The sequence below is a fragment of the Aulonocara stuartgranti genome (assembly GCF_965226115.1).
Source record: "Aulonocara stuartgranti genome assembly, chromosome: 20".
Taxonomy (NCBI): domain Eukaryota; kingdom Metazoa; phylum Chordata; class Actinopteri; order Cichliformes; family Cichlidae; genus Aulonocara; species Aulonocara stuartgranti.
Window position 1 is genome coordinate 14,112,441 of NC_138956.1, and position 24,801 is coordinate 14,137,241.

Consider the following 24,801-nt stretch of genomic DNA (forward strand, 5'->3'; position numbering starts at 1 on the left):
AATGTTACCAATTAGTGAAAATGCAGTTGTTATTGTGCTGTGACCCAGGGGAAAACCAGACTGTTGTGGCTCCACATTTAGTGAGTTGTTCAAAGTGGACCTATTATGCTTTTCCTTATTTGCTGTCATACACATATACATATACTGTATATTACAGTGGTGGATGCTCATATTAAACATAGCCTAATATTTAAAACTGTGGCTAAGTGTATGTACAAATAATCCCTGATTAGAAGCTTAGGCTTCAGACTGTATTTCTACTATTGGCAACATAATCCAGCTGGGATTATGTTTACAAAAAGCAACCAATCTGAAGGAAGATGGTTTAAAAAGGAGGTAGTCTTAAAGACAGAAGATGAACCGAGGAGCTCAGAGTCCAAGGATGAAAAGGTTTATGCTGGAAATTAAATTACTATTAAAGGTCTCATCTAAATGTTACACTTAGGGTTCTTTTACACTAGTATCTACTCGGGTCGGCTCAGCATGGCTCAAGGTGGTTTTTAGAGTTTTCCATTAGGTAGTAGTATCTGATACCAGGTACCTTTTTAGTACCTACTCGGCCAGGGTTCCAAGCAATGTGATGCAACCTGAAAATGTGACGTCAGCAGACTGCATGCCATCGATTGGCTGTCATTTTCAATCATTTCAGAACAGTTGTTCATCCAAACTGAAACGACTGAAAACGCTTACGTTCCTGTACGTGAAATGTTAGATGATTCGACCTGCGTCATTTCTGTCTGCCATTTATTTACTGTCCGGCTCTTTGAAACGTCGCAACAAAATGTTGAGGAAAAGCACCAGGTTTTTTAAATGGACTAACAATGAAGTGAAGTTGTTGCTGCGAGTAACACAAAAGTACAAAGTTGCAAAAGTGAGTGAGAATTAAAGAATTTAAAGAGAAGCTATCTAAAGCATGTACAAACCGATATTAATCTTTAATAGGGCTGTCAAAATTGATAGCAAACAAAACAACTGCAGTATAATGCCCTCCGCTATCTTAGTTCAATCGGTCACTGAACTGCATCATATAATTTTCGTCATCATTTATTTTATTTATTTGTATAGCACAATTTACGAAAGCCTGCAGTTACGCTGTCCACACTGCGACGTGAAAACGGTGTTTTCAAATGTATCCGCTTTTCCTTGATCGAAAACACAGTCTCAGTGTAGACTTAAGGCCAAAACACAGAGAAAAAGATGTGTTTTCATATGAAAACATATTAGTGTGGACATGGCAAAAAAGCCATACAGCAAGGAGCCAGTATATCATCGCCTTGACATCCTCCGTTTTTGTGGCATTTGTGTCACATGCAAATGACATTGCTGGACCTCCACATCACTATAACCAGTACTAGGCACATTAGGCGGTACTCGATTGTAATGTAAAATGACAGAACCCAAGGTTAGTCGAGTCAAACCAAGTAAATACTAGCGGAAAATTATTCTAAGGTTCCATGGAAATTTACACCAGTCACCAAACTCAAAGAAAATAGAAGAAGATCAAGGCTTTAGTGACTCTCTCTACTAAATAAAAAACAATGGTTAAGAACTGACAGTTGAAACACTGAGCGCTGGTCAGGCTGTTAGAATTGTAACCACATTCTACTATAAGTTGCAGCAGGAGACGTGACCTTTCATATTCTCACAAGATGATATTTCCATAATCACATGAGGACCGTAATGACTGGTAGTAATTTGATTTAGCCTTCTTAATCAAGTGGGTGCAGATGTTTCTTTATTGCAGAAAGGACATGCAGTCCCCTGGAGTGGCACCAGATGTACCATTGGACCAAGCTTTTTCTCTATTGTTGATGGCATACAACAATTCCTGAGGCACTCGGGAGTTTTGTATGTTTTTAATTGTGTTATGTTTGGAATGTCAGCAGTTCTAGTGTTAAGGGGCATCCACACAGGAAGCAACTAGGAAGCTTATTTCTGCCACTTGTTTTAGCAATCTTGTTCTTTCAGTCACTACCCATAGCTCGGAATAAGTGAGGGCAGGAACTTAGAGTGACCTGTCAATTGCCACCTTCACTTTCACACCCAGGTCTCTATTCAGTGCAATATACAGGTATAACATCTATACAGAAGACATGGCACCAATCTACCTGCCATTGGCCTCTGCTCTCACCTTACTTATGAACAAAACCAGAGTGAGCACTCCAACCTTTTCTGGCTGAGAAGCAGGGTGACAGACTTGGAGGTGCCCATACTCATTCCTGATGCTTCATGCTCAGCTGCAAACCACCTCCGGGCATGCTGGAGGTTACTGCCTGATGAAGGGTTAAGCAGAATTATGGTACAGCAGAGGCACCACATTCATTGTCCGCTGGGAGTCCAAGTATGGTCTGTCTGCTTACAGAGTTATGCTTGCAAAGTTTATGCAGTAAAATCAATCTGTAGGTCACTCTTGCTTGTATTGTTGTTGGTCAGTTAGCCAGCCACAGAGAAGACTGAGTAATAACATACAAAGGGCTGAAGTGAAACTGTGTGCTAAAAACAATAAAAGTGTTAAAAACAGTTATGTTGCATATGTCATCTGCTTCCAGGAGACAGGATGTTGGAGAACTGCATGGGAGCGTGTGTGGGGTGGGTGAAAACCCCTTTCATGCCCTCTTTGAGCGGAAAAATCCAAATATTGTATGCAATCATTTGCAGAACCATAAATCACACTTTAACAAGAGAGAGTGAGAACGAGAGACAACCACATCATCTGCAAAGAGCAGAGATGAGATCCTGAGATCACCCCTCAGCTGCGTCTGTAAATTCTGTCCATAGATGTTAACAGAATTTTTGACAAAGGTGGTAGAGACCCCACGCCCACAGGAACGCTTCTGATTTATTGCCGGCAATATGAACCAAGCTCTTCAGGGACAAGAAATAATTAAAAATGGCTAATGCTAAACACACACTACATAACACTGTAGCACACAATTTGAGGGAGATCGTGGCTCAAGAACTGGCAGTTCATCTTGTAATCGGAAAGTTGCCGGTTCGAGCCTCGGCTCAGATAGTCTCGGTCGTTGTGTCCTTGGGCAAGACACTTCACCTACTGCCTCCACCAGTGTGTGAATGTGAGAGTGAATGAATAGTGGAATTGTAAAGCACTTTGAGGGTCTCGAAAAGCGCTATATAAATGCAATCCATTATTATTATATTATTATTATTATATTGCCTCATGCTGTGCTCAGGGCATGCTGCCAAAAGGTTTCAATATTCCTGTCGGTGATTTAGGAGCAAAGGTAACACCTTTTTCAAGCAGATTTCCAGCTGTGCATTAGACAGTCAGCAGGTGGAGTTTTCCCTCACTCCCAGGAGGGTTACTGCTGCTTGGATTAGAGCTTGAAGTGTAGCACCACTCCTTTTCATGTGTGGCATGGCCAGGGTATGGCCCAGCTGTCACAAGTAGATTCAGTGACATCTGATAAGTTCCCCACGTAGAATGAATGAATGTAGAATGAAGTATTTCTAATTTAAAGTGACTGCCAGAGTGCCCCTAATCCCATTGATGCTGTATGACACTTTAATTTAGAGCCTATAGTTAACATTAACTGAATAAACAGTTCCAGTTCTTAAACATGCAATAGGCAGAATTGGGTGCATTTAATTGGGGTCCGCTGGGAGCCCAAAACATTTATAATTTTAAAAAGCATTAATTAAAGAAAATTAAAAAAATTATGTCAAGTTATGAGAAATATATATACATAACTGGGGAGTCCATGCAAACCCTAGAGATATGTTTTCCCCACAACCTTTGTAAAAATTGCTCACACACTTGTCTTTCCAGTGGCAGAGAGTGCATTCTGCTCTGTATCTTAGCCAGTCTGAAACCTTTGCTCCATGAAAATGGAAGAACCTGCAATTTCAAATCCCTCCCTCGCCTATATCTGATGGAAATAACTAGAAGGTAAAAGAAGAAAAAACGTCCCAAAGATGCAAAAAGAACACTAAGTGAATACAGTATACTATACAGTACTGTAGTGAATACAGATGCAATAACCATGGCAAAGGCATACCACTGTATTCCACTTTAAGCCACAAGTTCTTAAAAACAACAGCAGTCTCTTATAGAGACTAAATAGAAAAGAAACATAATTTCAGAAGCACGCTCAAGTGATTCTTGGGCCTCTGCCCTTGACTGCCCAGTTCACATGGTTAACGCAGTTTCAGGCGGTCCTAATGGGACCAGGCCCTGGGGTATGATCTCTCGCCTGGCTTGAGAAGATCTAGGCTTCCTCTCTGGAACAGTTGGAGGAGGTGGCCCAGGAAAATGAGGTTTGGACTTTTCCTGCTTGTTGCCATAGTGGATAGATGGGTGGAGGGATGATCTTATATCGTTTAAAATGTTTATCCAGTCTTAAGATTTTCCTTTGCTGACATTTACAAGTTTTACTGAACATTTAATACAATTCAATTAAAATCTAAGCTATAAAATATATACCCCATTGAAGGCATGAGAACAAAAAGGAATTCTTCCACAATCATACCTTCGGTTGTCGGATAGTGTTGGAAAATCCCCCAGTGATTGTCTCCAAGTGCTGTTATCCCCCATCAATCACAGAATCAGTCATTAATAAAAATTCCTCTGTCAGGGGTCTTATTGCATGTAACCTTTCACTTATGTCACTTTTGTAATTTCTCTCCTCAAGGTGAATTGCAATAATGGATACAGTGAAAAGATGATTAATGGCATGGCACTTCCGACAGGTTTGTGATGAGTTTGAGTAATTGTCCCCATCGTTAAAAGCCAATTTCATTTAAAAGAAAAGTAGGGGGTGGTGAGTGCGTGTTCCATAGTTAAGAGAAGACAAATCAAAAGCAGTAAAATTAAATGTATTTTATTATAATCTCGCATCTAATGGCTCCTTTTTGTATTCGTGCCTGCTATTCAAGCACTGGCAGCACATCGACTTTACATTCCAAAGAAGCAAAAATGAAAATATAGATATCTTTCACCACTTTCTTTGTTTTTCCTCTTCATCCCTCACTCACACAGTACCATGGCATTTGGGCAGAAAGTGGACAATAGCAGGCGCATTGTTTGGTCTGTCTGAGCATGATAAGCTTTCTAAAACATGTCAATAAGGCTTCTGGCAAGGGACAGCTGAGGGGGACATAAGCTAGCCTCTATCCGACTTGACTCACCACATCAAGCCAAAGTCAGAAGCAGTGATTCACACACTGTACTACCATTCCAGTCAGGACAAACCCACACAGACTTGCTATCAATAGACTGGAAATTGCATTTGTTTAGAAGCTGAACTGTTGCGGTTTGTTGAGCTAAACCACCATGAGCAACGTCAAAGAGGCATTTGGGAGTGCAAAAGAACTAACTGGCAAGCGTAGACAACAACAAGAAATTCTACAGAGAAGATGAAAAATGTTTGAATTTGACTTGTAGGTATTGTTTACTTTCCTTTCCTTAATTAAAGGTCCACTTTCTTCCAGTGGTCTCTGTATCTGTCATGCTAAAAAACAGAGACCACTAATTAGTCAAAATGTTAGGTTAGTCTGGCCACCGTTAGTCTGGTCATCTTTGATCTACGTTTCATTAATAATTAATTAGATAGCATAACATCATTTTTTTGAAAGTTTCATGGTCCCAAAATGTGGATTCTGTTTATTATGACAAGCCCCTGATTTTTGTACCACCACTAGGCAGGTTTTTTTTATTGGTCCTATGAATTATCTCAGTGTTTCTTTGGTGTAATATTTATCCTTTAAACATTTTGTGTTCTGGAACGGTTCACAGCCGAGTGTGAAGCAGCGGAATGAGGATCAGCACCTCCAAATTTGAGGCCATGGTTCTCAGCCGGAAAAGGGTGGAGTGCCCACTCCGGGTCAGGGATGAGTTCCTGCCCCAAGTGGAGGAGTTCAAGTATCTCGGGGTCTTGTTTGTGAGTGATGGGAGAAGGGAGCCGGAGATCGACAGACGGATTGGTGATGCGGACGCTGCACCGGTCCATCGTGGTGAAGAGTTTCGCTGAGTGTAAAAGCGAAACTCTCAATTTACCGGTCGATCTACGTCTCTACCCTCACCTATGGCCGCAAACTGTGGGTAGTGACCGAAAGAACAAAATCGCGGATACAAGTGGCAGAAATGAGCTTCCTCCAAAGGGTGGCTGGCCTCTCCCTTAGAGATAGGGTGAGAAGTTCAGCCATCTGGGAGGGGCTCAGAGTAGAGCCACTGCTCCTCCACATCGAAAGGAGCCAGCTGACGTAGTTCGGGCATCTGACAAGGATGCCTCCTGGGCGCCTCCTGAGTGAGGTGTTCCGGGCATGCCCCACCGGGAGGAGGCCCCGGGGCAGACCGGGGACACGCTGGAGAGATTATATCTCTCGGCTGATTCATGAGTTATTGTGAACTTTTAAGCGCTCTACATCATCATGTGATTGTTTTCACACACAAAAATTGTAAAACAAAATGTATTATTAATATTTAATAATTTTTTAAGTAAAACTTTGTTATATAATGCATAACAATAGTGGATATAGCAAAAATAATACAAATTAAAACTCATAGATACAAAACAGTTTTAGATTTGTTGTTTTAAAATTTGTCAGCAGGTTCAATAAACACTTTTTCTAGAAAGTATTTCATGGTTTAGGGAAACCAACCCTAACCAACACTAGCATTAGATGACAACTCCCCACCTCTGCACTCTTGCCCAAATATTGTAATGTTTGGTAAAAAAAAAAAATCTCATAAATTGTTGGTTAAAATGACAAACTTGAGTTTTTGATTGATATCACAATGTCTGCATCCATCTGTTATATACAGTCTGTGGTACCAACCTCCAATGTTTTTTTCTGTTTGATGTTATCATAAACTAAATCCAGCTTTGGACTATTGGTTGAATAAAACAAGGCTTAAGTACATCCCTTTGGATTCTGGAGACTGGGCAACTGTCCCATTTTTTAACACACTTTAAACACATTAGAATCAGGAAAAGACATCCGCGCAGTGCTACAAGGTGAGGTGTAGTCAGAATCGCACAGTTCTGAGTCAGATACTTTTTGAACTCAGATTAGTTTCATTGCATGGGTTTAAATTGCGGTTATTACCTGGTGGCGTACATGTCAGTACCTTACAATGTTTTGAAGAAAAGCAAAGTTTTTGAGTTTTGAATGTATCTATTTTAAAGGGACAGATCAATATAAACATGCCAGAGATAGCCAAAAGGCTACTTTTTTATCTATAGTCTGTAGTAGATCAGAGAAAAATGAGCGAGAAATGTGGAGTCTAAAAATGTTATTTTCTTTTGTCAAACTTCGACAAGTGTGACTACCTTCATCACAGGATTTAACCTCCAGTCACGTGTATATCATTCCCAGTCAGTGACAGTTTATCATAAAGTGAGTCCACTGATCATTTACATCAAGGAAATTGAAGTCAAAATTTAAGACAATAAAGCAGCAGTGACACTCACAGAGCTCATATAATCCAGCTTCTAATTTATGTGCTGCTCCACAAAGGGCTATTGTGAGGGCCACTGAGAAGAAGAATTGTTTCCTTGCACCCTTTAAGATGAACTCTGAACTGTATAGGCAGAGAAAAAGCGAGATGCCTCGTCCTTGCAATAAAATGGGTTCAAATCTGGCCGGTTACTGCTCTGACCTCACATTTCTCTCTGTCTCCCAGCAGTTTGTTCACTCCTCAGAACACTGGGTGTTATCTAACACTGCAGGGATGCAGTGTGAAAAAAATAGGGGGGGTTGAGCTCACAAAGAGTGCACACTAATCCACCTTTTATTATCTGAAAAAAAAAAGCATTGGTTTCTACTATCAACATGCTGCCTGGCAGAAAATATGAGCGCATTCTGTATATCTGTATCCAACGTTATATTGACTTCTACTGCACATCCCACTTTCGTTCAACACAGTAAAACTCAATACTACTTCAGGAGCAACAGCTCAGAGTGCAGTGATACAGCAGGCTTGCCTGGTCTCGCTTACTCTGATCTAACGCTGTAATAGATGAGGCTATTTAGCCAGGCGAGTCTGTGCACACTGCATCAGTGAGATGTTGTTTTCCCCAGCAGCCATCGATAAAAATGAAACAAAAGATGGAGGGGGGACTCGTTTCATTCTGCCCAGCTGAAGAAATTATTTATGTGCATAATTTCTATTTATGATTCACCGCTTAAAGAAAATAAATAAATAAACAGAAAAGGAGGGAAGTCATTTCACAATGAGACAATAGAAAGGGTGTGAGGGACTTACGAGAGGGTCCTCTCCAGCCTTCCTCCTGTGGAGCCGATAATTTCTCCGAGTGTGCAGAAGGTCTGGCCCAGAAAGTCCTTCGAGGGGGAAAGGGTAGAAAGAAGACAATTAATTGCAAGACAGTACTAATCAATAACCCAGGCCTCAAAACAGGCTCAAATACACTACAGTAGAAATATAAATATATGCCTGCAGATAATTATAATGGAGCCATTGTTAACTTTAGACCCTACAGGATAGTTATTATTATGTTATTTTAAATAACATAGTTACATATACAGGGATGCACTGTGTGCAACAATGGCTTTTTCCCACCAAAAGGGTATTGTGATTCTTTTTCCCCTGAAATCGTTCACACATAGTTTTTTGATAAACTAATACTACTGCTATTACTCATATGACATTTAAACGCCTTTAAAAACAGAGTACGGGGTGTTTTGACATGCAAGTATGAGTAAAATACAAAAACCAGGACAGAAACAAAAACCAGATAACCAGAAACCAGAAACAAAAACCAGATAACATCCCTGGTAGTGTGCTGAAAGACTGCGCAGAGGAGCTGAAGAATGTCTTCACAGACATCTTTAACACCTCCCTGAGGCAAGCCACTGTCCCATCATGCTTCAAGACTGCCACCATCATACCTGTGCCAAAGAAACCATCCCCAGCCTGTTTCAATGACTACCGCCCCGTGGCACTGACACCCATTATTATGAAGTGCTTTGAACGACTAGTCATGTCACACATCAAATCCACCCTACCTCCCACCCTGGACCCACACCAGTTCGCATACAGAGCGAAACGATCCACAGAGGATGCAATCTGCTCTGCCCTCCACCCAGCCCTAACTCATCTGGACAAGAAAGACTCATATGTGAGAATGCTGTTCATAGACTTTAGCTCAGCATTCAACACCATAATACCACAACAACTCATCTGTAAACTGGACAGACTGGGCCTCAGCACCTCCCTCTGCAACTGGCTGCTGGATTTCCTCAGCCAGAGGCCTCAAGCGGTGCGTGTGGGCAACAAGGTCTCAAACAGCATCACCCTGAGCACGGGGGCTCCACAAGGCTGTGTGCTCAGTCCTCTGCTCTTCACCCTGTTGACACATGACTGCACACCAACCTACAGCTCCAACCACCTTGTGAAGTTTGCGGACGACACAACGCTGGTGGGGCTCATCACCAAGGGCGATGAGACCCACTACAGGAAAGAGGTTGAGCTCCTGACCACGTGGTGCAGAGACAACAACCTCCTGCTAAATGTCAGTAAGACCAAGGAGATTATTGTCAACTTCCAGAGAGGCCACACCTGTCACCCCCCATTGACCATCGACGGCGCTGCGGTGGAGAGGGTGAGCAGCACCAAGTTCCTGGGGGTGCACATCAGTGAGGACCTCTCTTGGACCACCAACACAGCATCACTGGCCAAGAAAGCACAACAGCGCCTCTACTTCCTGCGCAAACTCAAGCGGGCAAGTGCTCCACCACCCATCCTGACTACATTCTACAGAGGCACTATTGAAAGTATCCTCTCCAGCTGCATCACTGTGTGGGGCGGTAGCTGCACTGACTATAACAGAAAAGCTCTACAACGCATTGTGAGAACAGCTGAGAGGATAGTTGGTGCACCACTCCCCTCCCTGCAAGACATTTACACCACTCGCCTCACCCGCAAAGCCATCACAATTGTCAACGATGCAACCCACCCCGCGCACTGTCTGTTCAGCCTCCTGCCCTCTGGAAAGAGATACAGAAGTCTCCGCTCCCGCACTACCAGGCTCACCAACAGCTTCATCCACCAGGCTGTGAGACTGCTGAACTCTCTTCCCTCCCGGCTCCCAGCCAGCAGAATCACCAGATTGGCAGAAGTATAGGAAGACAGATTGGACTCTACCCCCCCCACCCACCCACGCACACTCTCCAACAAGGAAACACTCTCTGAACCAAGAACTGAAAACATTCCTGACTTGCATTGCAATTGCACACACCTGCTGCTATATATTTTTTTTTAGTATTTCTTTTAGCACTATTTATATTATTATATTACTATTTATTACCTTACTGTTAGGGCTGTTTTTGTTGTGCATCTGCACCTTATTGTTGTCAATGTCTACGCATGGGACAGTGTGAAACGTAATTTCAATTCCTTTGTATGGCAAGTACATTTGAAGAAATTGACAAATAAAAAGTATTCTATTCTATTCTATTCTATTCTAGAAATAAAATGGAGCCAAGTTAAAGAGACATTGGGATATAGGATATATTGATATTAAATTCAAACATACACAAAACAGTTAAAACATATACACACAATAGCATTTAAGGTCTAAAATGAGAGTGACAAACGAGATAGACATTAGATAAAAGCAAATTTATAAAAATGGGTTTGTCCAAGTGATTTCAAAGAAGTCACAGATTTCCTGAGACTCGTCTATTTGTAATCCAAAGCTGAGGGGCCCTGATGGACAAGCTGTTGTCACCTTTGGAATAATTTTTGTTAAATGGAGGGCAGTACTCATTGCAATATGTGACAACACAATGTTGGGGGATCAGCGCCACCCCATGCCTCCCTTTTAGCTTCACCTTTGCTCTGGTATCACTTATTTTGGCGTTTGCTTGGACTCATGATGTGGATCACTGCGAGTCTTGCCCTGTCCTGTAGGCCTGGGTTGTGACAGCACATGCTCGTTTCATTTTGCAGCTCCTCAACTTTATCCACTAGAGTTATAAAAGTTGGCAACGAGGGAACCAGCCCATTAAACTCTATGAAACATCTGACTAGACACCTCTGGCTCTTCAGTGTTTTAACGTTAAAGGGTTAACACTAAAGATAATGGGCTCTATAACAGTTGAGAAAGACTATAAAATCAATAGGGATATTATCAAAGATATTAAAGTTATTAAAGTTCCATTAAAGTTTAATCTCATCTTACTGAAGTGCCATTTTAAATTAAACATTAACTTCCGAGTTTGAGTCCATGATTTACATAAGCATTCATTATTCCAACTAGGTCAAGCCCAGGAAGTCCTGGAGGACTGCATTATTCAGCTGCTTGTTGACCGATTGATTATTCTTAAAAGGGCCGACACTGTGTGTGGGGCAAATGTCCTATTAGTAGAAATAAAGGTTTCCCCTTCGTTCAGCATTTTTATTGACAACAACAGATTTGGAAGTTTACAACCTTCCCAACCACTACAGAGAAAACCATATGGCAACATTAAAAAAAGAGGCGATGACACAACATAATGAAACTCCTGCACAGCAACGAGGGCAGAGCGTTGATGTTTGCGGTGTGTGGGCGCGAGCAGGTGTAGGTGCAAGTCCTGCAAAGCGGGTATGCGTGTAGCTCCTGTAAATGCCCTGACATGCACAATCTGCTGTAGTATAGTGCCTGGAACAACAACGACAGCTGCTTTCACTTTGAAGTGGAGTTGTGAAAGTTGCTTTTACCTGAGTTAATGATAAAATGCAGACAGACAAAATGAGGAACAACACTATGGGGAGGGGGGCTTTCCAGGTGGGAGCTGCTGCTGTTTGTCCTTGATGAAATGAGATGAAAGAATGGGAGAAAAAATATGATGAAATTAAAGGGAGTGAATCACACTCACACACACACACACACACACACACAGAAAAATCACAAGATTCTTCTGGGGATGCTGAAATATACTGGAACATAAAAAAAATAAAATGAATAAAGGACATAATAATACAAGGACTCATGAGACCAACACTCTTCAGCTGAAACCACTCACCTTCTGTTCTCCAGTGTGATTTATTTTAGTGGGGAAGAAGAAGAATAAAAGACATTGTCATGAGATGGAATTCCACTTATTAAACAGGAATTTTCTTCATGCTGATTCATTGTCAGCTGCTGCACTCATTGACTGTAAATTAGCATTTACAGCGTGAGTAATGCTGAATAACATGATACATTTGAATGCTGCCAGGAGCCTTCAGCTCTGAGTCAAAACTGTCGTTTGAGGTTGACATACTGTACTTACGTGTTTGGATATGTTACAGCTTCTGGAGTCCACATTGTACCTGTGAGAAACAAATAGATGGCACAAGAGGAAGAACTTGTGAGTTTATATTGGAGGAGATTTTGGACAAGTGCATAAATGGGCTTCCTTGTTATTAGTCTGGGAACAATGAGGGTGTTTATTCAGAAAGCAGCAGTTCTAACTTAGAGAAATTATGTTAACCCTGGAGTTGAAACACACAGGTTTGAACAGTCAGAGTAATAAGCTCTTAAACTGATTTTTCTTTTCACATGGGAACCAACAGGTGTGATAACAAAAAAAGAGTCTGCTTACTTAATGTTAGAGTATAGTCCAAAAGTTGGATAAAAAGCCACACATAGGTCTTGAATATTTGTTTCAAATTAGTCCAAAACCTTCCACAACTGCCCTGCTTATTACAGTTTTGAAAAGTGTAGTAGAGTAACTCTGGTCAGAGGAGAGAAGCATGATTTTTCTGTTACTTGTTTTCTTCACAGTAGTGATGAGCCACATTACTGTGATGCCATGACTTTGCAACTCAGCAGAAAAGTCTGATTATAGGACCAATTGCAGAGTTTTATCTTCTGGGTTATCTAGCAGGAAGACATTTTTAAGCATGTGAATAATGCTTCCAGGTCTGAATGTACCCTAAACGAACATTATTTATCGCTACCAGCAGGGGGCGACGCTTTGGTAAAATAGGCTTTTGTTTGCATAGTGTGAAAGTGTGAAATGTGCTCTTAAACACTGGCAACACTAAAATATCCTCAGCTTCACAGCAGGACTTCACTAACCAGTTGATGTCATCTACATCCATCTTTTATACACAGTCTATGATTTTATAATCTCCAATAACCTAAATTATATTTAATAAACCAAAATAAATAATAATAATAATAATAATAATAATAATAATAATAATAATAATAATAATAATAATAATAATAATATTTCTTAAGAATTCTCACATTTTTTTATTTTTTCAAAATTAATGAATAACAACATTAATGATATTTTAGGATCTTTCCTCTGAAATGCATCACATCAACGTGATTGTATTTATCAGCAAACAATTTGTTTTTAAGTAAATAATAAGCAGTATAAATTAATAAACTATGGAAATGCAGTAATATACACTGCTTAAACGCATTAGAGTAGTTTAACATATTTACATCCCCCTGGCCGATCAAACATTGAGTATCCTTTGCTGCCACTCAGTTGCCTGCCTAAAAGTAAAAAAAAAAAACTTTACAGTGGGACCACATGTGCACCCACTTTGTTTCTGCTAGCATCTCATAGTCTCTGGTTTCTATGTTAATGCTAGTCTCTTTCCATGTGGATGCCCCTTAAGTATGGGTATATGTACATGTATATGATACTGAAAAGTGCTGGGGGAAGAGGAAGTAGCCTATTCCAGCTGTCGCTGGGCCGCCAGTTCATCAAAGGCCTGACAATCATTCACACCTACAGCTAATTTTGAACCACCAGTTAAACTGAAACCCACACGTACAGGGAGACCATGTGACCTCACCACAGAAAGACTGGCCAGCAGATTCAAACCAATAACGTTCTTGCTGTGAGGTGACAGTGCTAACCACTTCACTATTCTGTGAACAGTCGAGTGTTTGACTTTGGTCTGTTACTTAGTAAAGTCAATAAACTGAGGATCTACAGAGAAAATAAATTATTGAAGTGTAATCAAAGGCATTACTAGGTTAATTATCTCTGCCTCCACATTTCAGTTTTTCCACAGTGTGCTCATGTTTAAATTACTTTAGATTTATTAAGAGCAAGCAAAGTCAGGCTACTTACACATCAAACCTTAGATTCTGTTTCTCTTCAAAGAAGAAATCCAGGACAAACTTCCTGACGAAATCAGGATTCCGAGTGTTATCGATAACCTCTGTCCTGCCAAACTACAGAAAAAAAGAAGTGATAATTGGCGGTAACAGTAGCATCGATTTTTTTTTTAATATATGCTATAAAACTTGTTTTAAGAAAAAATACACCAGAGATACAACCAAGTAAAATTCATGAGGTTTAGCAACAAGTCATTAATAAATTTATACACAGAACTGGAATCCATAGACACAAATTCACCTTTGCAAAACTCAGTATGACACTGAGCTGCATTGTGTTTTGCTGAACCTCGTTTCCCTAGAGAAATCAGAGTGTTACTCTGGAGGAGGCTCTCCACATTGCGAGCCCACAGAGACTCAGTCCCAGCCTCTCTCCTGGGCCAGACTGTCTCTCCATCATACTGACAATCACGCCAGTAATCCCCCGGTGGACTGCCGGCCGCGGGGCTGTGGCATGGCCTGACAGCACCGTGTAATGAGCTATTGATCTTAGCACTGCCTCACCACAGCCACAATACCTCGACTCATGTCCTTAGTGCCCAGCGCACATAATCCACGCTATCAACCGTGTCCCCAGCCTATCCATTACCAAGGGCTCGCAGGTTACTATATTAGACCTCAGAACTGACCCGCCGTATCGACCCGCAGGGAAAAGCCCGTGATATTTTCTTGCGGTGTTACTATTTCCAGGGATGGAGGCCTTTGGTTTATAATCTGACTCTGACATGATTGGTTAATAGATGTTAGAGCATTGTGGGCAAAGGTTAGGAATGGCTTTGTCAGTGATTTTTTTTTCTTATTCTTGGGTAAGTAAGGAGTTTTAAAGGCAGCGTCGGTATAGGAGCTAAGACTGTAAAATGAGTTGGTTACAGATGTAATCCTATTACACATACATGCTTTTTATCAACATTCCACTCCTTTCATCTATTGTTTTTCACTAAAGTACTGCCAGGGAACATTTATTCACTGTCAGAAATACACTGGGTCACAGAAAAACTGACTCAAGGCTAAAAAACTGTTAAATAACAACAACATTGGTGCACAGAAGAAAGACCTGCTCTTCAATTTGTTTTCCGTGTATGTTGTTATGGGAGCGTTTTTTACGTTTATTGGGTAAGCTAAATGGAGTTCATAGAGACTGTAATACAAAAGCTGCATAAGGGATCTTTGAACCATTTGTTGCAGAGGGTTTAAAGAGATTTGTTTCCTTGGAAATCTGCAGTTCTCAGCCTGGTAAGTAGACATGTCTGAAAGCATATTTGACAGGTATTAGAATAAGAATTCAGCACTACCACATATATTGTAATTGGTGTAATTCAATAGTATCTTCCTTAGCACAACATGGATGCATATTTGCCCGAGAGTAAACTGATCTTGGATTTAGCACTCAGAACCCAAATTAACATGTATACAAGCAACAATTCAAACAGCTTATAGGAAGAGGCGATAATTGCCATCTTAAATGTGATCTTAAAGCCTTTCAAATCCAAAAGTTCTTTCAACTTAAAGTGTTCTTTTTCTGTAGCATTGAATAGTCATGATTAAATAACCCGAAATCAGATTTAAAGGTAGGAGTTCAACTAGCTATCAAGCTAATCTGCTTCACCAGGACTGTGTGGGTGTGTTTTGAACAAATTTAATGAGCAGAGGCTTGACATCTTAAGAAAACAACCCCATAATTGTCATCATATCTTGATTCAAAGGTTGCAAAATCCTGATTGCTGCAGGGAATGAACTCCCACCCACTTCAAGCAAGTGAGAGAAACTCTCATTAAAGACGAACACAGAAATGTTTCAAGTGAATCAACAGAAGTAACGCCCCGAAATCCGTAGTAGGATAGCAATCTTGCTGTGTCTGTGTCCTATAATGCAAACAACCAAGTGAATTTAGTCAAAGTGTACAGTAGCATTGCTGACAGCAGGCTACAGAGTGTGTCCATGTTTGTTTTTGTTTGTTTGGTTTAATTTCAATCAGAAATGCCAAATAAAAAAAGTGAAACTTGAAAAGTGGGTAAAATTCATGGAGTTTAGTAATTTTAATGGGGGCAGACTGCAGACAAACTAGATGATTACTTCATGGGAACCCATGTTTTCATTTTCAAGATGCCGACTCATCTGCAAACACTTTTCAACTGATCACCACTGAAACAATTATATTTCAAACGATGAAACGTGGAAAATGAATTAGGGTTTAGCACTCATTTTCACAGTGGCTGCCAAGTTTAGCTAATATACAATAAACAGTGAAGACCTCTCCTGGCCCAGCACAGTCCATAAGTTTTTGGACAGTGGCAGTTTTTTGTTTTTTTTGTTTTTTTTGTTTTTGCCTCTGCACGCCACCACCGTGGATTTTAAATCAAACAGTCAAGATGGGATTAAAATGCAAATGTTCACCATTAATTAACCATTAATTAGTTAACCCCTGTTAACTGTAGTCACTTTTAGAAGTTCACTTCTTAAATTTTTGTTGTATTACAAAAAAAAAAAAAAGAAGATAAAAAGGCCTGAAGAAAGATCTGAAAAAGATGAGCGTAGATGGAAGATAAAAATGTTTGTATTTGGTATCTGTACACTGGAATTCATAATATGAGGCTCAAAGACATTGGTAGAAGTGAAGGAGGCCATCATTAGGCTGAGAAAAGTGCCCTGATGCATGCTCAATCATCCAGGTAAGTAAATCCCAAAAGGTTGATTCTGTTCATCTGGATGTTGCGTTTTCAGTCGGAGAAATGTTTCCTCACTCATCCGAGTGATTTCTTCAGTCTCAGCTGACTCCAGGCTTCCCCAACCTTATAAACAGTACATTTGCGCAATAGCTGAAACTAGCACCACTGAAGGAACAATGGCCTGGGAGGTTACCCTCATCATAATTATGCAAATTATCTTGACCACTGATCAAAGCCCACTGATCAATGTCCATGAGTACCATTCACAGAGAGCTGGGGAATGGCTGCAATCACAGGATTGCAAGATGGCGAAAGATGTACCCTTAGGCCCCCTCCTCGATTCATCCATCCATCCATTCGCTTCCGCTTATCCTTTTCAGGGTCGCGGGGGGCGCTGGAGCCTATCCCAGCTGTCATAGGGCGAGAGGCAGGGTACACCCTGGACAGGTCGCCAGTCTGTCGCAGGGCTAACACATAGGGACAGACAACCATTCACACTCACATTCACACCTAGTGGCAATTTGGATTATCCAATTAACCTATCCCCACAAGTTGCATGTCTTTGGACGGTGGGAGGAAGCCGGAGTACCCGGAGAGAACCCACGCAAACATGGGGAGAACATGCAAACTCCACACAGAAAGACCCCAGCCTGATGGTGGAATTGAACTCAGGACCTTCTTGCTGTGCGGCAACAATGCTAACCACCGTGCTGCCACCTCCTCGATTCAGAGATGGTCTTTCCCTTTTCACGTAAATGGCCTCCTTGACTCCGCGCTCAAACCAGCGTTCCTCCCTGTCCAGGATGTGTACATCCTCATCATTGAAAGAGTGTCCACTGCCCTGTAGGTGTAAATAGACTGCAGAGTCCTGGCCTGACGTGGTAGCTCTTCTGTGTTGTGTCATCCGCTTCGCCAGAGGTTGTTTGGTTTCCCCGATGTATAAATCCTGGCAATCCTCCTGGCACTTAACAGCGTATACTATGTTACTCTGTTTGTGGTGTGATCCTTGGGGTGGACCAATTTTTGGAGCAGCATGTTTTATGGTTTAAAAGCCACAGATATGCGGTGTTTAGAGAGAATGCGATTCAACCGTTCCGATATTCCTGACACATAAAGGATCACTACAGGTTTTCATTTAGGCAGCAGCTGTCCTTCTCTCCTGGATCGGCTGGAGCTGTCTTTAGGTGCCTTCCCAGCTTTGACAAATGTCCAGCTGGGGTAACCACATTTACTGCAAATGTACTGTTTATAAGGTTGGGGAAGCCTGCAGTCAGCTGAGACTGAAGAAATCACTTGGATCAGTAACGAAACATTTCTCCCACTGAAAACGCAACATCCAGATGAACAGAATCAACCTTTTGGGATAGGCTGAGAAAACAAAATCAATCTATGATAGTAAAAAACACAGAATATTGAAGTGCATGATGCCAGAATTATTTCCATGGTGAGAAAAAATTAATTCACAAAATCTAGACATACCCATGAATGTCCATGACATATCCATAAAACTTTTGAGGAGGCAGGTGTATCACTGTCAAAGTCTACCATCAGGTGGCAACATCATCAGTGGACATATAGGTTTACAAGAAGGTGCAAACCACTGGTTACACTCAAGAACAAGAAGACAACATTAAACCTCGGCAGGAAACGTCTAAAAGAATCTGCACAGTTCTAATAAAAGTTCTTTGGACACATGAAACACAGATTAACTTGTACAAGGTTTATGGGAAGAGAACATATAGATGATTACAGTTGCAGAAACACAATCTGGGACTTGTTTAACTCTTAGGATTGTTTTCTGGTGATTTTCCTTGGTTTAATTCTATAAAGACTTTCATTAGAGACAGAAAAAAAATCCACATGCTTTCTGTCCGTTAACAAGACAATAAGATTCCTTTGTTGTGGGGAGGATGATAAATAAAAGTACCAGCTTAATAACCTACTATAGCTTCCTAGAGTTTAGTCTGCTCAGTGAATGCAATTATAACACTGATTTGATGAAATACAGTTTGTATCACCACAAAATTCCATTGCCAGTGTAGCTCTACCTTCATTTCTGGCTTAAGGGCATGTAATCACACAGAAAGAGCTGAGACGGAGTAGTCTGCAGTCATCTATGGGGTACTACTGCTGATTTGTTGACCTTTAAGTGGAGGATCATAGCTGTTCACAGAGGAAAACTGAACCGCTTGTGATCATAAAACAAATGAGTAAACTGTCATGGCCTGGGTCTAGGGACCCAGGGCTCATGTATTTTAGTGTATGTTTATATTTATATTTTCCTATCACGGGACAAGAGGTAGGCCACTTGAACTCTTTTGTTGTAGTGATGGGCCGCCTGAGACTGTTTTGTGGGGTTTTTTCTTTTTTTTGCACCGCTGCGGGATGCACGGTTTGACTTTGGGACTGTGACCTGTGAGGGTTTGTTACTTCGTTGTTTTTGCTTGTTTTGGTTCTGGCCCTCCGTCCTCCGTCGATGCTATAAACATGGCTCTACACTTCATCCTGCAGCATCTGGACTCCCCAGGAACCTATGCCAGGATCCTGTTTGTGGACTTCAGCTCTGCCTTCAACACCATCCTTCCAGACCATCTCCAAGGCAAGCTTTCCCAGATAAATGTGCCTGATCCCATCTGCCGGTGGATCACTGACTTCCTGACGGACAGGAAGCAACATGTGAGGCTAGGAAAGAATGTCTCAGACTCGGTCTCGGACTCCCGGACCATCAGCACCTCAGGGCTGTGTTCTTTCTCCTCTGCTCTTCTCCCTGTACACCAACTGCTGCACCTCCACCCACCAGTCTGTCAAGCTAATCAAGTTTGCAGATGACACCACCGTTATTGGACTCATCTCGGACGGGGACGAGTCTGCCTACAGGAGGGAGGTTGAACGTCTGGTGTCCTGGTGCAGCCACAACAACCTGGTGCTGAATGCCCAGAAGACAGTGGAGATTACTGTGGACTTCAGGAAGCGCACAGCCCCACTGCCCCCCATCATCCTGACTGACACCCTCATCATCTTTGTGGACTCATTCCGCTTCCTGGGTACCACCATCACCCAGGACCTGAAGTGGGAGCCCACCATCATCTCTGTCATAAAGAAAGCCCAGCAGAGGATGTTTCTTCCTGAGGCAGCTGAAGAAATTCAACCTGCCAACACGGACGATGATGCAATTCTACACTGCAATCATCGAGTCCATCCTCACCTCCTCCATCACCGTGTGGTACGCTGGAGCCACTATCAGGGACAAACAGAGACTGCAGCGTGTTGTGCGCTCTGCTGAGAAGGTGATTAGTTGCAGACTCCCATCTCTGCAGGACCTGTACACCCCCAGGACACTGGGGCGTGCAGCTCGGATCTCAGCTGACCCTTCTCACCCTGGACACAGTCTGTTTGACCTGCTCCCCTCAGGCAGGAGGCTCCGGTCCATTCGCACCAGAACCTCTCGCCATAAGAACAGTTTCTTCCCCTCTGCTGTCGGACACATGAACAATAACCGTATAACTGTTCCCACCACTAACACATGACCCTACGCTGTGTTCACTGCATCATTCCATGTTTGGCACTGATCACCACCTGCACTCATGTATATACCTATCTACTTAGCACTTTTAATTTTTATTTTTATGTTTATTTACAGAATGTTTTGCACTAAGTACCGCAGCAATTTTCTAATGTTGTAAACCTGCTCAACATTTGGCAATAAAACCCTTTCTGATTCTGATTCTGATTGCTTTGTTTTGCATAACAAATATGGCCTATAAGTAAGATGATACAGTGTCAAGATGATTCTTCATTTGCTGAGTCCTTCCCATCACATGGTTACTGCGTGCATTTGAAATATTATACAAATTTATTGCACCTTATTTTGATGGACAAGGTTTCTATACTGCGCACACATAATAAACAAAACAGTCACACAATACAAAAAAACCCATCATGCTCACAGGACGTTTGCATGTAAGTGTAACTGAACGTTACTGAATAATTTCTGCATGAATTGCACTTACAAATGACATATAGATTATTTACATAATGCATAATGATGTCAAAAGCACACAAAGGATTTCCAGGTTTCCATCCATGTGCAATTATCTCCTCGAGGTGTCAATATGTAAGGCTGGCAGAGAGATATTTACTCTGCTGATTGTGCTGCAATTCATGCAGTGCTTTTTGATTAAGCCCCACCACATGGAAAGCAAAGGTGTGAGGTGCGTTAAAATGAGGGGATCAACGGTAGCCAAATAGTGTGACTAAAGTACACAAAGTGACTAGAGGCAACGTGTAGGCAAACTAGATGAGGGAATGTAGCGCCAAGATGTGAGACATGAACTGTGTGAGGGACCTAACAGATCAAAATGTATTCAAAATGTTAATGAGCAATGGAATGTCACGTGACCTTGCCTTTAAAACAGTGACAGTGGATGAGACAGCAAGATGTCAAGGGGAGCAGATGGTGCATTTTTGATGAGGTGGAAAAAGAACTGACCTTCTTTCTCTCACTGCCCTGAGTCATGACAAGAATCCATTTCATTCAACATCATAAAATTATGAGTCTTTTAATTTATTTATTCCATCACCTCCAACATAAATTCACCAGTTTGGGTCTGATATGTGGGGCTTTCCCCCCCCGGGTGTTCAAGATGTGGTTTCACTTTCTGGGCAAGTGAAGAGGCTCACACTTCCAATTTTCTACAAAATGTTCTCAGGGGTTTTTGTGAGTTGCCTCTGGACTTCAGCTTAATAACCCCCATTTTAAGTTCTGATTGAAAATCATTAACACTGAAGACAACTCATTTATTTCATTCCCTATAAAAAAAATAAAAATAAAAAAATCTGGCAGATATGTAGACAAAAATATTGGATATTGTCATTGGCAATAGAAAGGTTGCTTAACTTACCTCCCTCCATTCTTTGGTTCCCACAGCCTGCAGATACAACACAACAACTGGAAGGGAAAGTGGAGGAGTAGAGGCCAAAAAGGAAGCATGAAGAAAAGAAAAAACACACTTTTTAATCTCAGTCACTAGTGTAATGGTTTCTGCATGTTGCCACCTACATATCAACACACTCACATCCACATATATTTCAGTTAGATCTGATGTAGCCGCAAGCAGAGTAAACAATTTCTTCTTAAACGCAATGAAAGACCATTTAAAAAATGTGGAATTTTCAATATCCAGTGGTGATATTTACACTCTATTAATAAAACAGCTGTCCATTAGAACAATAACAACTCATTGTACATTTCTCTCATTTTCACACTTTTCATCCTGATCTCGCTGCGTAACTGTGAGGGAGTAATCATTCTCTACATTTTCTGCCTCACAGATATGCTGTCACCACCTTCAGCCAGGCCTCTCTCTGGCTATTAATATGCATGAATATTACAAAAAAAAATGCAGAAGTGCTACAAGGCATGGATCTAAAGACCAAATAGGTAGAGTGCCATTGCAAACTCCCCTCTCAGAGAAAATAACAGAATCAGTTGTGAGCAAACACATACAAATTTAATGATATCTCATCAGCCTCAACTGTACTTAGTGTTCAGTGTTGCATGTTAGCATATCCTTGTTCAAACAGGCTTGGCTAAAATACTGTAATGTATTACATGAAAAATACTATTCTTCCATGTAAACAAAAAAGGTTTCCACGGAAACCTTTCATCCATGTTTTTAAAATCTTTCTGATCTTTATGTCTTTACTGACATAACTGAAAATGTTACCTCTTGCTATAACCCTGCAAGATACTTATATGCATGTAACTGGAGTGGTTATGTAGTGAGCAGTGAGCGCTTCCAAAGCTCACATCTAATAATGAACAGAAACTATAAATATCAGATGAACAACTGCAATCCTGAAGTTCTTTTAGTTGAAAAAAAGAAGTAAACAGAAGTGTATGGGGAAATGACCCCTCATTTATAATCACTTATTGTGAGTCGTATATTTCACATAGTGTTCATAGTAGCCTGTCCCCTGTTTTCCTTCAAGCCAAATCTTTGCTTCATGAAAAATGTAAAGCACCAGCAAACACAGATTTAGGCTTTAAAATGTTTAAATGTTTTATATATACAGTCTGTGACAGTGCACCTGAAGCACCACAGCTGCCCTGGCTCTGTTAATGCATTGCTCCTGCCATGCAGTGCTCTGAGCTAAATTATGAAAGCCTCGCAATTACAGTACTAACATGCTGACATTTAGCAGGTATGAAGGTCTAACTGTTACCACAGTCTACTCAGTCTAGCTTCCTAGTATTTCTTTGGATAATAATAATAATAATAACCATGATGTCATTAGATTTGTCATTGTGTTTGTTCATAAAACACATTACAGAAAGACAGTCATTCTGAGCAGAGGACAGTGCAATGACCAAACTGATTAGCAGCGTATTTGTCTTTACATGTCTACAAACGCAAATGACCAAACCAACAAAGGTTTAACTTCAGTTTAATACTTGACTTAGTTCTTCCACAATATTTCTGATAAAGATTTGAACAAAAATGCATCAGATTTATTACATTTTGATTATAATTCACCAACAGGTTGTTGAGTTATATTTCACTCAAAACAGTTTGCTGATCTCATAGAGGAAGTGTTAAGGCAACCAAGTCACCAAGCATATTCCAATTTATAAGTGGATTGTGTATCTGCTATTTTCATTGGACAAAGTACAAAAATATCAGCCGCCCAGTGATGCTATGACCAACGTTTTTTTGATCCATTCTATGGGGACCCAGAATTTCACAGCATTCAGTAATTGCTGGGATAGTTCATTTACCAAAAGCCTTAGAGACCGCCTTTTTAAACTTAGCATGGCTAAAGCGTTTTAGCCTAGAAAGGCTAAGGCAGAAAGGGTTTATTTTAAAAGACTTAATATGACACTTTTTGTTGTAAGCAAAGAATTTACCTTTACTTAATAATCAATAGCAATGCCACTGTAATCTGGCTTATTTTTACAGTAACTCATTAAGTCTCAAAAAAAATTCTTGATTAGTCAAATTGCTTTCCTTCACAGACGAGCATTACAGCCTTTACAAATTAGCTTTTTCGTGACTACGGTATAAATTCTTGAATTGTTAAAATAAAATGGGCCTAAGTAAGTTCTCCAACTGGTTACAATTTTTACTGTAATGTTTACCGTGTCCTGCGGTGCTTTGTTTAACATTATGTCTGTCTTTTGAGGGCAAAAGTTACTTTAAAACAGCATAAATATGCAAAAACACAGAGCCAGACCAATTATAACCCACAGATTTATTATGTTTATCATGTTAAGCTCAAACACAAACATGTTCATGCCTAAGCTAACAAGTAACACTCACGAAAGGCCCTTATGAGGTGTATTAATAATTGGCCAAGTGTTGCTGTTTGTGTCTAGACAGGAACCATCAGCCACTTTGTGCCTCTGTGAAGTTTGGACATTAGCTCTAATGAACTTCAGACTGTCTGGACCGACAGACGATTAAAACCACATTTTCCCTCCTAATGAGCAATTAAGAGAGGCGAGATAAGACAGAAAGAAGAGCAGACAGCAAGCGTTTTGGGCAGAGGGTTTGAAATAAAACAATCTTTTCTTTGTCTGACTATTAGCAGGAATATTGCTGCTTAAATGAGGTTTATAAATCTGATTAATCCAAGTTAATCAGTTAGTGAATTAGCCCTCAATTGAATAACAGAAAATAAAAAATTGAAGGCAAATGAACATCAGGGGTTCAATCTGTTTGTCTCAAAGTCATACCTCTTAACTGCAATAATGATGTTTGAGAGAGAGCACGGTGCTTTGACCGAGATCAGAGTCTTGGGACCTTAATGTTCCCCGAAGGTTGCAGAGTTAGAGCAGCACAGACTCTAACTAATCCCCGGTAAAGCCATTTGAGTGTCGTCCGTCTCGGAAGAACCTGACTGATTGCCTGCTTTATGGAAAGTGACTGACAAAGGAAGGAGCCCATCTGGTCAACTGCACAGCGGCCAAATCACAAGTTAATTCCATATCCCTCCTCCCATGACTCCTGACAACAGTCTGGCTGCAGGCTGGCCACACAGGGGAC

At 41.0% G+C, this 24,801-nt stretch overlaps 2 protein-coding genes across 2 annotated transcripts in view; one reads left to right on the plus strand and one right to left on the minus strand.

The window, feature by feature from the left end:
* The window catches only part of LOC309697331 (uncharacterized protein), a 521,790-nt gene that overhangs the window by 266,953 nt on the left and 230,036 nt on the right, over positions 1–24,801 (plus strand). The window lies entirely within an intron of this gene.
* cpne9 (copine family member IX) overlaps positions 1–24,801 on the minus strand; it is a gene marked incomplete at its 5' end in the record, with an annotated part of 115,862 nt that overhangs the window by 66,188 nt on the left and 24,873 nt on the right. The window contains 4 exons of the mRNA XM_082519173.1: positions 8,225–8,301; positions 12,235–12,274; positions 14,044–14,147; positions 21,658–21,704. Coding sequence (XP_082375299.1) covers positions 8,225–8,301; positions 12,235–12,274; positions 14,044–14,147; positions 21,658–21,704 — 268 coding nt within the window. The remainder of the gene's footprint in view (positions 1–8,224; positions 8,302–12,234; positions 12,275–14,043; positions 14,148–21,657; positions 21,705–24,801) is intronic.